This window comes from Microcebus murinus, chromosome 10 (genome assembly GCF_040939455.1).
Source record: "Microcebus murinus isolate Inina chromosome 10, M.murinus_Inina_mat1.0, whole genome shotgun sequence".
Taxonomy (NCBI): Eukaryota; Metazoa; Chordata; class Mammalia; order Primates; family Cheirogaleidae; genus Microcebus; species Microcebus murinus.
Genome location: NC_134113.1, coordinates 91,532,601 through 91,548,146, shown reverse-complemented (window position 1 = coordinate 91,548,146; position 15,546 = coordinate 91,532,601). Strand labels below are relative to the sequence as shown.

The window sequence follows — 15,546 nt, the reverse complement described above, 5'->3', positions numbered from 1 at the left end:
CTGTAGTCCCAGCTACTTGGGAAGCTGAAGCAGGAAGATCGCTTGAGCCCAGGAGCTTGAGGGTGCTATGAGTTAGGCTGACACCAGTGCACTCTACTAAGGGCAGTGGAGTGTGACTCTGTATCAAAAATAATAACAATGAATGAATTAATTAAAAAATAAAATCACAATGAGATACCACTACACATCTACCATAACAGCTAACATATAGACTGACAATATCAAGTGTTGACAATGATGAGGAGCAACTGGAACTCTCATATGCTTCTACTGGGAAAGTAAAATGATGCAACCACATTGGAAAACAATTTACAATTTTCTTATAAAAGAAAACATGGTCTATGGCCATACCATCCTGAACACACCCGATCTCGTCTGATCTCAGAAGCTAAGCAGGGTTGGGCCTGGTTAGTACTTAGATGGGAGAAAACATGCACCATGGGACCCAGCAAGCAGGTTTCTAGGTATTTACTAAAAAGAAATGAAAATATATATCCACACAGAGATGTGCACACAAATGTTCATGGCAACTTTATTCATAATAACTAAAAATTGGAAACACATCAAATGTCCATAGGTGAGAATGAACAAATTGCAGTATATTTGTATAATACAATACATCTAGTAACAAAAAAAAAATAAAATACTGATACACACACACACAAAGAAATGGATTAATTTCAAAAATATGCTGAGCAAAAAGAAGCCAAATATAAAACAGTACATTATGCATGAAATTCTAGAATGGGCAAAACTAATTTATAGTGGTAGAAAGCATGTCTCTGGTTTCCTGGTGCCAACTTGATGGTGAGGGGCAGAAGGAACTTCTTGGAAGTGATGTAAATGTTCTATATATGCATTTTATAGTGTGTAGGAGGTGTATGTGTCTGTTAAAACCATATTTCTCATGACTTAAAGTATGTATATTTTATTGTATACAACATATAACTCAATAAAAGTTAATTTTTAAGATGTCATGTTTAAGAGAGAAAAAGAAAGCCTCAAAAACTGTTCCAGATTAAGAGAAACTAAAGAGATACAATTAAATCTATTGCATGATCCTGAACATGGAAAAAGAATACTTATAAAGGGCATTATTAGGACAATTGACAAAATGTGAACATGAATTATAGATTAGATCATAGTACTGTATGAATCAATACTAAATTTCCTGATTTTGATAACTGCAGTATGGTTATATAAGAAAAAGCCCTTGTTCTTGGGAAATAATCAGACAAAGGGACTTGAAGTCCTCAATTTATTATCATATGGATCAGCAAGGATTGAAAGAGAAAGAAAAACTATAAAGCTGATAGAGCAAAATATAAACACTGGTAACTAAAGGTAAAGATTATATGAGAGTTCCTTATACTATGCTCGCAACTTCCAGTAAGTTTTAAATTATATTTTATAGAAAAATAATTATTTTAAAAAGATGAAGTAAGCCTCTAGGCCTGGCATGGTGGCTCACGCCTCTAATTCTAGCACTCTAGGAGGCTAGGCAAGAGGATCACTTGAAGTCAGGAGTTTGAGGCCAGCCTGAGCAAAAGTGAGACCCTCCCCCTATCTCTACAAAAAATAGAAAAATTAGCTATGCATAGTGATGAATGCCTGTAGTGCCAGCTACTCGGGAGGCTGAGGCAGGAGGATCGCTTGAGCCCAGGAGTTTGAGGTTGCTGTGAGCTATGATGACACCACGGCAACTCTAGCCCTGGCAACAGAGTGAGACTCTGCCCCACACACACACAAAAATGAGGTAAGCTTCTAAATAAGAAGAAAGAAAACCTATATCCTAGTTCTAATTGTGCTATCAAAGCCAGAAGATATTGAGGCAATTTATCCTATTGATAAGGAAAAGACCCAGGCTATTTATGAGTTGTCTAATTGGTTCTGTAGGTGATTCAGGAAAATAGAAAGAATAAATAATTCCTCAGGACCATTAAGAAAAGGGGCAACTGCTCTCCAAGAACAAAATCTTCCCCTCTTCCCAGGATGGAAGATGATATCTGATCTCTAAGAGATAGCCCAAAAGAACACTTCCTTTCTCTTCCAGCTCATATTTATCTGTTTCAACAATGGACTAAGTCCTGCAGGTAAAAACATTTGTTTGAAAGTAATCAGAAATTATTAGAAGAAGTAAACAAAAAAAGACAACATTCCATTTTCACCTTTTCTTCTCAGTGCACGCTGAAGCAGAGAAAATACTACAGCCAATTCTCTTTTCACAGATACAGTTGTAAGTTTGAATGCAATCAATAGCTGCTACTCTTGTTGAGGATAAAAATGCACATTTTCCTCTCCCAGAAGACGAATTCATTATTCCAACATTACTGTAAAACAGAAAACATACATGGCCAATTGTTTAATTTGGAAGCTTGCAATTACATAAATCATGATTTTTTAAAAATTATATTGGCTAAATATCTGGAATATGGAAGTGTTAACCATAGCTTCATCACTGAAAGATTTTCTTTTGCTCTTAGTCCTTTAAATACAATCGTGGCCTCTTAATCACACCCAAAATCTCCCATTTTATTCCACACTGACAATTTTTGGTCAGAAGGTAAAATTACCTTACAGCATTGCAAATGGGACTGTGATATTCCAAACCTGCTTTCTTTGGTTCATTTTATTTCAATAAAAGTGAGAGATGAAAAAAGAAGAACTGAATTCCTGAGTGACACAGATAACCACATCTCATGTAATATACTTCCAGGAGAAAAAAGTAGAATTAGAATAAACTCAGAAATGAGGCTGTTTCCTGTTTTCGTTTTATTGTCTCTTTTCCTCATAGTTAACACATGACAATCCATTGAGAAATATCTAAAGCAGGACATCTATTTCAGCAAAATGGTGGATTAGGTGCCATAACCAACTTTCTACTGAACACAATTAAAAATGCTGAATGAAAAAAATTTAAACCATATAAAATAAATTCATAAAGTGATAAGCAGATTCATACTCAGGCTGAAGATTAAGTAAATGTGGGGACCCACGAGAGTAAGGAAAGCACTGAAGCCATTTTTTCCCGTGATGGATATAATAGGCTGAGATGAATCCCACTGACATGGAGATCCAGAATCTCCACAAGCTGCATAGGGCAGAGACCCCAAAGAGGATATATCTTCAATGTAAACCACCTAGAACTGTCTTGAACCTTGGATTTAAGCAGAAGACAAAAAGAATAATCCCACCTGAGAACTCAACATCACAAAGCATCCCACATGTAATTTGCATGTGCTATATTACTTAAGAATAGTCAAATCTGGCATAGGAAAAAAGAAACAAATGAGGATAAATGAAACCAAGTACAATAGCTCGCAAGGCATAGGTAGAACACAAAGTGTGGTAGCAATGGATAGGTAAATTAGTAACCTATGAGACAGGTAGAGATACAGTAAGTAGAGCATGTGTGTGCTGAACACAGACAAAAAAGGAAGGAAGGACCAAGTCGACACTCAATATACACAAAATATACATGAGGGACATACACACTCAGCATTCATGAGGTCTTCAGTTCACTACCCATTCTGGCCTCTGCCCAAGAAACACAAATTAAATACATATCTTCTTATCAGGTTACTAGGAAAGTTGCAGCTGTGGCCACACTTACATGCTTCTGCACCTCCCTGGTCGAGAAAATGTGTGTGCTGGCCACAAAAACCTTCTGGCTGTTGGGCTCTCTTACTCAAACCTCAAGTTTGCCCCTAGAAACCACGACCACATCATCAAGTGAGGGTTTTGCAGCAAAGAGAGTCAGACAATATGGAGATTGCAGCGCCCAGGGTTTAGGTGTTCCTTTCACCCTCTCGTACCTTATCCTACGTGCAACAATCTAACCTATTGCTGTCCCTTTGCATTGTGCTATGGGTTTTTAAAGCGATTTAATTAACTGTGTGACTTGAGCAGCTTAATTTGGCTTATTAGCTTTTCTATTGTGTGACCTCTGGGTTAGGTTTCCTGGGAGTGTGCTTGGGGGATACAAATCACATCAAGGTAATTTCCTGCATGACATTGTTTGTAGATTTGCAGCCCAGAACTAATGATACTTGCAAGGCTTAAATTTGTAATCAAAAGTGACCCAGACTCACAGTGCCTCAAGCCATCCAACAAAAGCAAATTCTTTCTTAAGGAAGGTACCAACTTCATCTCAGGCCTCAAATAGTGTCAAAAGCAGCTCAAAAAGAAAAATAAATCACTAAATACTACAAAGAAAATGGGATGATGAACAAAAACCAGCAGAAATAATAGATTAGACCCACAAAACTTCAAATGTTAGAATTATCAGGGCCCGGCACAGTAATTCTAGCACTCTGGGGGGCCGAGGCGGGAGAATCACTTGAGCTCAGGAGTCTAGAAGACCAGCCTGAGCAGGAGTGAGACTCGGTCTCTACACAAAAAGGAAAAAAAATGAGCTGGGGCTTGGTGATGCACACCTGCAGTGCCAACTATTCAGGAGGCTGAGGCAGGAGGATCACTTGAGCCCAGGAGTTTGAGGTTGCTGTGAGCTATGTTGACGCCACTGCGCTCTAACTGGGTAACAGAACAAGACTCCCCCTCAAAAAACAAAAAAAAGAATTATCAGATATCATGTGTAAAATAAGTGTGTTTAATATCTTTCAAGAAATAAAATACAGCTTAAAAATATGAGTAACTAGCAAGAATATTGGAAAACACAAAACAGAATTCCTAGAAATAAAATAGTTGAGTTTTTTTTACAAATCAATGAACCATTTAACAGCAGATTAGAACTAAAGGTAAACCTGAGAGTTTACATAATACCGTACTTCAAAATAGAACAACAGTGAATATGTGTGTGTATATATATATATATATATATATTTATAAATAACATATAAATAAATATAGAGATGTAGAAACTAATTATATAAAGGGATTTCAAATGAATTTTGGCAATGCTCAGTACACTGATTTGTGGTTGTGGGAGAGATCCTTATAGCTAAGTCAAGATGGTCCAATCATTTTATATCATCTTATTTTATGATTTTGTTGCATTTTGTGTGCCTCTGGGCATTTGTTTAGCATCATACTCTTTCACTGTTACTGTGTATGACACTTCTCTTCCTTTTTTAACTACACTTCCTAAAACACTTCCTTACTCATCCCTTTTATTCTTACCAATGACTGCTACTTGAAAATGAGTAAAGCTGTGTGAAATTAGAAAAAAATTCTTTTTAGACACAATCCTTTCAACCCCCCACCAATGTCAGGGTTTGAGTACTCTCTAGAAACTTACATTCCGGGAGACGAGCCACTATCAACCCATTTCCATTTACTTTCCCTCTCATCATATGATAATCCGATCCAGTAATTATTTTTATAAATCTGGAGTTGAACGAAGGTCTATGAAGGAAACAAAACACATCATGTGATTCAACTCCCATCCGGTAGAGGAGTGCAGAGAAGGACAGGCTGAAGGGCCAGCTGTCTCTGCTACTATCAGCAGCATCCTTCATTCCTCCTTGCTAGAGAACTAACCTCTCTCCCCTCAATCCCTGTGTTTTCATTTTCCAAAGCAATGTCCCCCTAATACATTATTTATTTATGTTAAAAATGGCTGCTGCTTTCATAGATTATTTAAAATAGGGAAAATTTAAAAAATCTAAATATCTAGCAATAGAAGACTTGTTAAATAATTTATGATGCTTTCTGAAACTATTCAACATCAGGCTCCCCCAAAATATTTAGGATGTAGAAAATTGATCATCACCCAATCATAAGTTAAAGATGAAATCTTCAAAACAAATTTATTAAAATAAAAAGTGTTTGTGTGAGGGCAGCATTAAAAGCTTCAGCCTCTTGCTAGAATTCAGTAGTTGGAAGGGGGTGAAGAGAAAGGAGGCAGTATTTGGAAGTATTTAACTATATCTAAAATGTGATATATCAAAGTGACATATTACATAATGTTTGATTACATGACTGAATATATTTTAAACTGTAAGTTTAAATGTAACTACATTTTACTGATTTGAACATAAACAATTATTTCATGACGATATCAAGAATTCTTTTTGTTGTGATTTTAAACATTTATTAGATTTACATACAAATGCTGTATTGTTTTCCTAAATGATAAACAGAGGTTTCAGGCTGATCTTTGCAAACATGTCTCTATAAAAAACGCATTTTGTGTATCTGGATAATTTTTGTCAGTAGTAAACTTTTTAAAATTCAGTATTGTTGTCACTATATTTTTCTCTTTTTATGTCTTAAGGAGATACACCTGGATATAATATATAAGAATGTTAATCAAGTAAATGTTACCTGCAGATGCAATGAAAATCACTATGAGGCTAATTTGTAAAACTTACCACTTTTAAGTTCCTCATTATTATCTCCATTTTGCAAATAGGCCCAGAGAGGGTAAGTAATTTACTGAAAGTCACCCAACTAATAAGTAGTAGAGTTGGATTTGCCCCCAGGCAGCCTGGCTCCTGGGTTCCTGATAGTAACTACTAGACTATTCTGCATCCCAATTCTTAGTTGCCACCTTATAGAGATAAATAACTGTTGGTTCCAAGCCACAATTTACCAAAGGGTTAAGTACTTCAAAGAAGGAAGGGCATACTTCTCTGTGAGTGGCTCTATTGCAAACTCCTTGGAAAGGGAGATGATTGCAAAGACCCAAACTGCATCCTTAATAATAACGGTCATCAAAATAGATAATATGTATTAGGTACTTAGTAAGTAGCAGGATCATATCCCTATTAGCAGGCAGGGGTCTCCTATGAGACTCTTAACTATACAGTTTTTGCTCACACAATAGGCACAACACGAACAACAGCTAAAGGTCTCTCTTTCTGGATTCCTGCCTGTCCTCAATATCTTAGGTTCAAGGGTGAAAGACAGAGTCCAAGAGAATAAAAGTGAATGTAAGAGTCCACGGTACCAGTTCATCTTCATCATCTATCTTCAAAAGGGAGGATTTGTAACTTCGGCAAGTCTGTTTGCATCCCTTCCAGTTTTTATTTTCCACGGCAAAATAATAACAGCTTAATCCACAACAGGTCCAGTGGGCTTCATAATGTTTGCCTACAACATATCAGGTGAATCATTGCATTTCTTGTCATCTGGATTCTGTCAACCAGAGCAATGTATTTATCAGCGCTCCATGACTAAATAAAATCTCAGTAGCTGTCAATAATGATAATACGAGGCTCATCAAGATTCCAGAATACCAGGAGACACCTGCATTCCCATGGTTAATGCAGCTTTATTCACAATAGCCAAGATCCGGTAACAACCTAAATGTCCAAGGGTGGATAAATATAAAGAAAATGTGGCATATACATACAATGGAATATTATTCCACCTTTAAAAAGAAGTAAATCCTGCTATGTCCAACAACACGGATAAACCTTGAAGACGTTATGCTACATGAAATAAGGCAATCACAGAAGGACAAACACTTTATGATTCCACTTAGATAAGGTATCGAAAATAGTCAAACTCATGGAAGCAGAGAATAGAATGGTGGTTGCCTGGGGCTGGGGGCAGGGAGAAATGAAGAGCTGTAACTTAGGTATGAAGTTTCAATTACGCAAGATGAATAAGTTCTAGAGATCTACTGTACAGCATAGTGCCAATAGTTAACGATTTTGTATTGTACACTTAACACTTGCTAAGAGGGTAGATCTCATGTTAAATGTTCTCACCATAAATAAATAAATAAACATGAGGAAAATTTTGGAAGTGATAGCTATGTTTATAACCTTGATTGTGGTGTTGATTTCACAGTTGTACACATATGTTCAAACTCATCCAATTGAATATATTAAATATGTGCAGTTTTTGTATATCAATAATACTTTAATATAGCTGCCTAAAAAATAATAAAATTAAATTTTAAAAAATTCTGGAATGCCTTCTAAGTAATAGAAACATTATTTTTTAGAATTTTTTCTTTTCCTTTCATGTATTTAATATGTACCAAAATTTTAAAATATTATACACCCTGTAATAATAGAGACAGTAAATTTTTAGTACCATACTTAAATGAGATTAAATACACAAAAGCTCTTTGGGAACTCTAAATCCTAAACAAATACTCAGTAGTTGTTGATTAACTAGGTCAATTCATTCTTTCATTATGCAAGATAAGGACGTTCATTGTATGAGATGTAATATGTTTATCTCTTGAGTGTTTTTAATGGTATGATCACGTGGAGTTACGCAAACATCAACACGATAGCAAATCTTTCAGACATACTGCAGATATACTGGTTACAAATAGACCAAATATCTGAAGTCAAGGCAGAATGAAAACACACACAATTTTCTTTATAAAAGCATCCAACTAAAAGCCCTTTTGCCCATTTTAGCCTAAATATACTTTTACTGATGGCCCAGCCTCCATATTCTATGCCAACAAAGAGCAGGAATCTTTAATTTGCCACAGGACCAAAATGATCTGAATTTTCAGAAGAGCTGACATGCTATTTCACCTTTTCAGAGCAGTAAGAATGTAAGAGCTGCCATTGAGTTATGGGAACTATAGGAGTCTACTGATCCAAACATGGCTCCCAGGGTCCTAATCCCATATTTGAAATAAGCAACCCCAAATACTATATTACATGCAAGAGGCACAAATTAAAAGTTGTCCAGTAGACCCCATAGATCACTAGTACATATCATAAACCTGTTTATTCAACTTCAAAGTTTCTAGAGAGGAAAGAAATGAAAAATCATGCAATCTTACATTCAAGATTTCCTCCATACCTGTATTTTCCAAAGATTTTGAAAAGATCTCATTTTTTATATGACATATGTTGTTTTTCAGAAAGAGTGAATCCAGTTTCTTTTTCTGCTGAAGGCTTTCATTTTTTAAAATGTCATATTCTAAAGTCTTATTTATCAAAAGTTGCTCCTTTAAATAGTTGTCCTTTTGACTAAGGTGTCCTAGAATTTCCTGCTGCTGATGTCTTTCTTGAATGCACTGAAAAACTAAAATTAATCGTATAAACATAATACAAAACATACTCATAACAAATATAGAAATTTAATGGGCTGGGTGCAGTGGCTCACGCCTGTAATCCTAGCATTCTGGGAGGCCGAGGCGGGAGGATTGCTTGAGATCAGGAGTTCGAAACCAGCCTGAGCAAGAGCAAGACCCGTCTCTACTATAAATAGAAAGAAATTAATTGGCCAACTAATATATACAGAAAAAATTAGCCGGGCATGGTGGCGCATGCCTGTAGTCCCAGCTGCTCGGGAGGCTGAGGCAGAAGGATCTCTTGAGCCCAGGAGTTTGAGGTTGCTATGAGCTAGGCTGATGCCATGGCACTCACTATAGCCTGGGCAACAAAGCGAGACTCTGTCTCCAAAATATATATATATATATATATAAATTTAAGACAAGAGAAAAAAGTCTCACTTTGACAACCAACTCATATCATTACTTTGATTAGTAATTTGACATTTACAAAGTACACCTCAATGAACTGACCATAGCTATGGAAACATAAATTTCTCACTATTAGCAACTTAATTGTAGGATAAATAGAATAAGATATCTGAATAAAATTATGATGGTAACTCCTTATCTTTCATGTTAGTTCATTTTAATAGCACATTATTTACAAGTAAGTACCAATGTGAAATCGGTCAACATTTAACAACATATCTTGTGTGTATCTGAACTATTAGAAACATGAACAGATAGCACAATTATTACTGGAGCAGAAGGAGTCTTCATAGGAGAAAAGAGAGTAAGATCCAGATATGTAATTTTACCTGAGTATAACATATCAGTGATTTTCTCAAAGATGTAAAGGAATTCAAATAAAAGATAAAGTTTGAATTCAAGATCTAACATACATATATAGATTCATTCTTTTACTAAACCATTCTTCCTTATATACTTTGAAAAAAGTTGATAGAAAGCCATAATTTCTTTTGAACACCTGTTTCTCAAAGAATGCTTAATCTTACATTCACAATGAATCTAAACTCATTTGGCAGAATACATGTACTACTAAATCCTCGATCAGAAGAAATATTACCATGTATTATACAGAATGGTCTCATCCCAGCTTCAGAGTCAAGGTTAAATAAAATGAAAATGACACGTGGCAGGGCCAGGAAAAAAATCACCTACATAGTCCAGAGCCACCTGGGACATTCCCTGATTACAGACAGGGAACAATGGAGGGAGCACGGTTAATATCTGCACAGTGTTTACTGTTAGTGTTTACTGCTATTACTCAGACAAGAAATATGTATTTCAATTACTCACTGTTTGTCACCAACACTGTGACTATCACCAACAGAAGTAAACAGAGGATCCCAAGACTCACTGCAATGAGACGCCAGGACACTGAAAACTCTTGAAATAAAAAAGGGGAGAAAATAATCATCAAGGGAAGACGATGGCTCACTACTAACCTTGACCTAGAACATCATGTGAAACAAAGGGACAATCATCTCTAAAAATTTTACAGAAATATAGCATGCAAATTGATTTAAATTTGTAGCCGATAGTGCCAGGTGTGGTGGCTCAGGCCTATAATCCTAGCACTCTGGGAGGCAGAGGTAGGAGGATTGCTTGAGGCCAGGAGTTCAAGACCAGCCTGAACAAGAGAGCAACCCCTCATGCCCCCACACTCTCCCACCCCTATCTCCACAAAAAATAGAAAAATTAGCCAGGCGTGGTGTTGCGCACCTGTAGTCCCAGCTACTCAGGAGGGTGAGGTAGGAGGATTGCTTGAGCTCGGGAATTTAAGATGCCATGAGCTATGATAATGCCACTGCACTCTAGCCTGAGTGACAGTGCAAGAACTTGTCTCAGAAATAAATAAATAAATATAAAATTTGTAACCCCTATAACTTAGTTTTGAAGTTTCAGATTTCTGGCTGACACACGCACCCATTGTAGATATGCTAATACGGGAATGGTTCTATAGGATTTCAAAAGTACATCCTTTACAAAAGCACTGATGGCAATAGATGCAGAACATGCAGGAGAATCCAAACTGATACACATGCTCCTTACTGTGGTCACAACTCATCATGAAGAGGAAGGTAAAAGCAGTCAATATTCTTGAGAAATTGGTATCTGATAGTGGATATTCTGAAGCTGCAAATGTGATTGGGGTGATCCATAAAAGAGTTTCTAGAAATCAACTTGCCTATATTTTTCATAAGTTCTATTTTTCTCTAGACAATCCTACAGTTATCCTTTTGCTTTTGAGGTCCTCAATATCTGAAAGTTGTAGCTCTGATTATCACTAAACTGAAGCAGTAGTGGTTATTCTCAATTTAGAGTTTAACTGATACAATATTTGAAAAAAGGGAAAGAGGGTAGAAAAATTAGAACACCCCTTTTAATTTGAATATTTTTGCTGCTTCATTGCCATTAAGGGTTGCTAAATATTTAAGACACCTAAAACATCTTTGGTCTGAATATAAACATTCTTTTAACACATATTTTTCATTTCTTAAATATTCTCCAAGATTCTTATTTGTCTAAGAAATGCTGTGGGTTTGTTTGTGGTTTTTTTTCAGACTCTATTCTGTCCTTTACATTTAAAGGCTTCACAAATTCTTCTTGATCAGATCTGAATAAAAACATTTTACTAGCTTCTTAAATTTAAAAGAATTAATTAATTTTTCTATTCTCACAGTCTTTTATTCTTTTAAAAAGACATCCGTCCTAGTATCCTTGCCCATTATAGTATTTTATTACCAGCTAAGAACCAGAAGTACAGACAGAAACATCTTTCAAACATCAAACGTTTGTCGATCCGTAAGAGACAGGCGAATTAGATGCTTAAAACACATACCTTTGTCGTCAGTCTTCCCAGGCTTCAGAGTAACATCAGGACTTTGTCCACTCTCTGACTCTGAAGAAGACTGCAGAAATCTCACGGTTGAATAAATCACTCCCTGATCACTCATCTTTAGAGTAAGAAGAGAAATATATTTTGCAACAGGATGCATAAAACCTTACAACAGGATGATTTCTGTCTAAAGAAAAACTAAAATGTCAGTCAATAGGAACATACCAGGATTTCATGCAGAGAGGGGTGTGTGTGTGTGTCCATGTATGTGTCTGTGTGTCTGTGGGTGTGTGTTTATTAACCCCTTTAAGCGCCTACAGCATGACTGAGCCTGACTTTTATGAGAAATGGAAAATCTTTCAACATTTATGTTAAAGTTATTTATACAGTGATCACTACTAGTGATTGTTACCATGATTATTGGAAAATACAGAAAGAGTTTTTAAAATCTACCAATAGATTATTGTCCTATGCACACAGCCAATTTTGCTTAAAATGTTCAACATACATATACAAATGTTAGGTGAAATTGGTACTCCCTCAAATCATTGGAATACTTTTAAGCTAGCAATTCAAAAAACAAAAATCCTACATTCTAAAAAAAATAATTATCTTGGCTTTAAAATGACTTACACGTGTCCAACATACATATAAATATTTAAAAGTTTTTGCATTGTTTTCAATTATATGTGATTCTACTAGAGTGTTTCCAAAAGTCCATCCCATACACCATCTGCAAAAGAATTATTTGAGGGTTAATATTGCAGATTGGTTAACGTTCCAGATTCCAGTGCCCTGTGCAAGATGTACTGAATAAAAATCTCTTAGGTTAGAGGCCAGTCACCTGTATTTTTAATCCCAAATGATTCCATGAGTATCAGAATTTTAGAAACAATATTCCAGTGTATGATGTTGCCAAAAAAGCCTATGTGAAAATAAAATTTGTGAATAGGCGGTCATTAGTTAATGTCCATAATGGATGCGGTCTATTAATAGATGCCAACATAGAAAAAATTACTAAATAGTAAACATTTAAAATGTACCTTTCTTCTTCTATAAATCAGTGTGAAAAGATGATATCCAAGACACAACAAATATGGGGAAAATATCACACACATAACTATATTTTTTCTAAATTTTTTTTAATGTACAAAATTTTCTAAACTTAATTATTCACATTTTCACTAATTTCCTAAGAAAAAGAGTCTTTTCTATTATAGAATCCTTCAAAATGGATATTATGTAAATCATTAAACCCAAATAAAAATTAATTAACCCCCTCTCTCTTTCTTATTTGGATAACACAAAGCAAAAATCATAGTACATTGAGAAAGAGAAAATAACTTTCTGTGAATGCTGAACTACAATTTTCACATCCTTCAGAGTTAATGCAACTCTAATTCAATCAACAGAGAATGATTTCCTATCAATCCCACTCATGCCAAATCATTTGTAGTCAAAGGCCTCATTTCTAGAATAAGTAGGACTAATAACATAATCAGGTACAAAGGTCTGAGAGAATAAAAGCAGAGGATTACCTGTCGTGGTGCCACGGAGTGATGCAGATGGAGAACACTGACCCCAAGATGAGGGAGACGTTGGCCCTTCCAGCCCTGGGTCCCTTGGGGGCTGTAAAATGAAAAGCAGAAATGATATGCCTCTGAATCATACTTCAACTCAAAATTTTCTGCCCCTCCTCTTGACCAAAGTGATAAAAGGAAATTGTATGATGCAAGTTGATGTTGCCAGTAACGGAAAGATGGTCGTGAGCTATAGCTTCCTCCATTTCAACTCACCAACCACTGAGTACTCTTTGCAAAATAACATTCAAAATCGACTAATATCTTTAACAAAAAACTAACATGCTTAAGCGAAACTGCTACGAAGAAGGGATAACTAAAAAGTCTATGCATAAATATATATATATGTCTACACAAGAAGTGTCATGGCTAAATTCTTTAGCTCTTAGTTTAGATAATAGCCTATCTGTTAGAAATGTTCCCTTATATTTTACTATTGGGAAAAGAATTATTTCTTTTTTCTATTTATGTTCATTACAGGTAAATGTATTTTAGAAATTATTTTAAAACATCCATATTTCTACCATAAAAATTGTGGTGTATATATTCCTCTAGGTTTTTTTAATCAGTACATTATGTCTACTATCGAAATTGGTATCATTCCATATACAGTGCTTTTAATCCATTACTTTCTAATGAATGATAAGTAATTTCCTCATTTTATAGAGGTATTGCCACATGGGTGTACCATAATTTATTTTGGCAATTCCCTAATGTTGGACATTTAGGTTGTTTCCCAATTTTATGCTAGTGTAAAAAATATTTGGCCTGTACTTTTGAATATTTTCTTTAGAAAACTTTTTTAAAGGAATATAGGGTGGGATGGTGAGAGAGGTAGAGAACAGAAGGGGAAATTGCTTTCACAGAGACAAACTCCACCCATTTCACCAAATCCCTTGCTTATCTTTAACTTCCCACACCCACCTGCAGCCATGCTAAACCATCATTCTTCAGAAGGCCTCCCTTTTCTTCAGTTTCCTCAGGCCTCCTGCTTTTCCTCCAACTGCATGTTCTGACCACCAAGACCTGGTCTAGGTTATGCTTCCTGTTGTTTGGGCGTCATTTCTGCCTCCTGACACAATCCTTAACCTCTGAATCACCACTGAGGTCTGCCACTTGTCGTCATTTGCAGGCTGCCAGCTGAAATACCTCCCAGAGACTCATTTAACTCAGTAATGTACGTAAAGTTCCATGGGTGCAGTCTGGACGCCTCAGGAATACTTGATACTTGCTGCTGGGCATTTTCTTTTCTTTCTCCTAATCCTGGGGACTGGCTTTGTCAATCCCAATCGGAGGATGATGGTCCCTAGCCCTCTAGCCCAGTGCCAAAATAATAAAGGAAGTTAATTCTGCTGAGAGGAGACGGAGTGGGTGTAGGGGCAGTGATGGCCGTTGTTGAAAAGGTGGCAGGCAGAAAGAGACACTGTCATTGATTGGAGCACATCCTGGGTATAAAACCATATAGAAGCCTCCCAGCACTGGTAGGTATTTATTACTGTCTGCATTTCACAAATGAAGAAACTAATGTGAAGAGGTTCATTGACTTGCCTAAGGAAACCTTATTGTTAATTTTGACCCATGTTTAAAATCAGGCCTGACTGAAGATACAGAACATGGATGGACTGGGAATTCAGAAGGGCCTTTCAACAAAGCTCTTGCCACAAGGCATGAATTCTGCAACCAGGCAGATCTGGCTTGAAAGGCAAGCGACTAGGTCCTGTGTGTGACTTCAGGCAAGTCACGTCACTTCCCTAAATCTCAAATTCACTACAGTAAAACGGTGATACAGTGTGGATTAAATGAAATGAGGTATATAAAGTGCCCAACCAGAACCTGTCATACATATATAGCAGTCTTCCATTAAATATTAAATATTGTTATCTGAAGTCCGAGATTCAAATCCTTCCTATATGTTAAAATTTGAACAAGTCACTCTAAATCTTCAAGCCTTAGTTTCTTCACATATTCAAAAGGAATATCACCTACTTCACAGACCTGGAAGAATGAAATGAAATTAGCACTACATACACGGTGTCTTAGACTTCAAAATATGTCCACATTTTCTCATTTTCTTGTTTCTCCACTCCTAAGGTTCTGAAGCGCCGGACTGCAATCCAGAAATCCTGACACATTGAGCTGTGTTCTCTATCCCACTATGTGGGGCTAGA

The 15,546-nt window shown here is 36.2% G+C and overlaps 1 protein-coding gene across 2 annotated transcripts; it reads right to left on the bottom strand.

The window, feature by feature from the left end:
* Nucleotides 1-506: 506 nt before the first annotated feature.
* Nucleotides 507-14,438, bottom strand: LOC105858380 (killer cell lectin-like receptor 2). 2 transcript variants are annotated; one of them, XM_012741486.3, is made up of 8 exons: nucleotides 14,303-14,438; nucleotides 13,337-13,427; nucleotides 11,802-11,916; nucleotides 10,256-10,345; nucleotides 8,740-8,964; nucleotides 6,911-7,053; nucleotides 5,258-5,364; nucleotides 507-2,330 (listed from the first exon to the last, which is right to left on the bottom strand). In XM_012741486.3, the coding sequence occupies exons 3-8, from the start codon at nucleotides 11,914-11,916 to the stop codon at nucleotides 2,165-2,167; spliced, it is 846 nt and encodes a 281-aa protein (XP_012596940.3). In that variant the 5' UTR covers nucleotides 13,337-13,427; nucleotides 14,303-14,438; the 3' UTR covers nucleotides 507-2,164.
* Nucleotides 14,439-15,546: the final 1,108 nt, after the last annotated feature.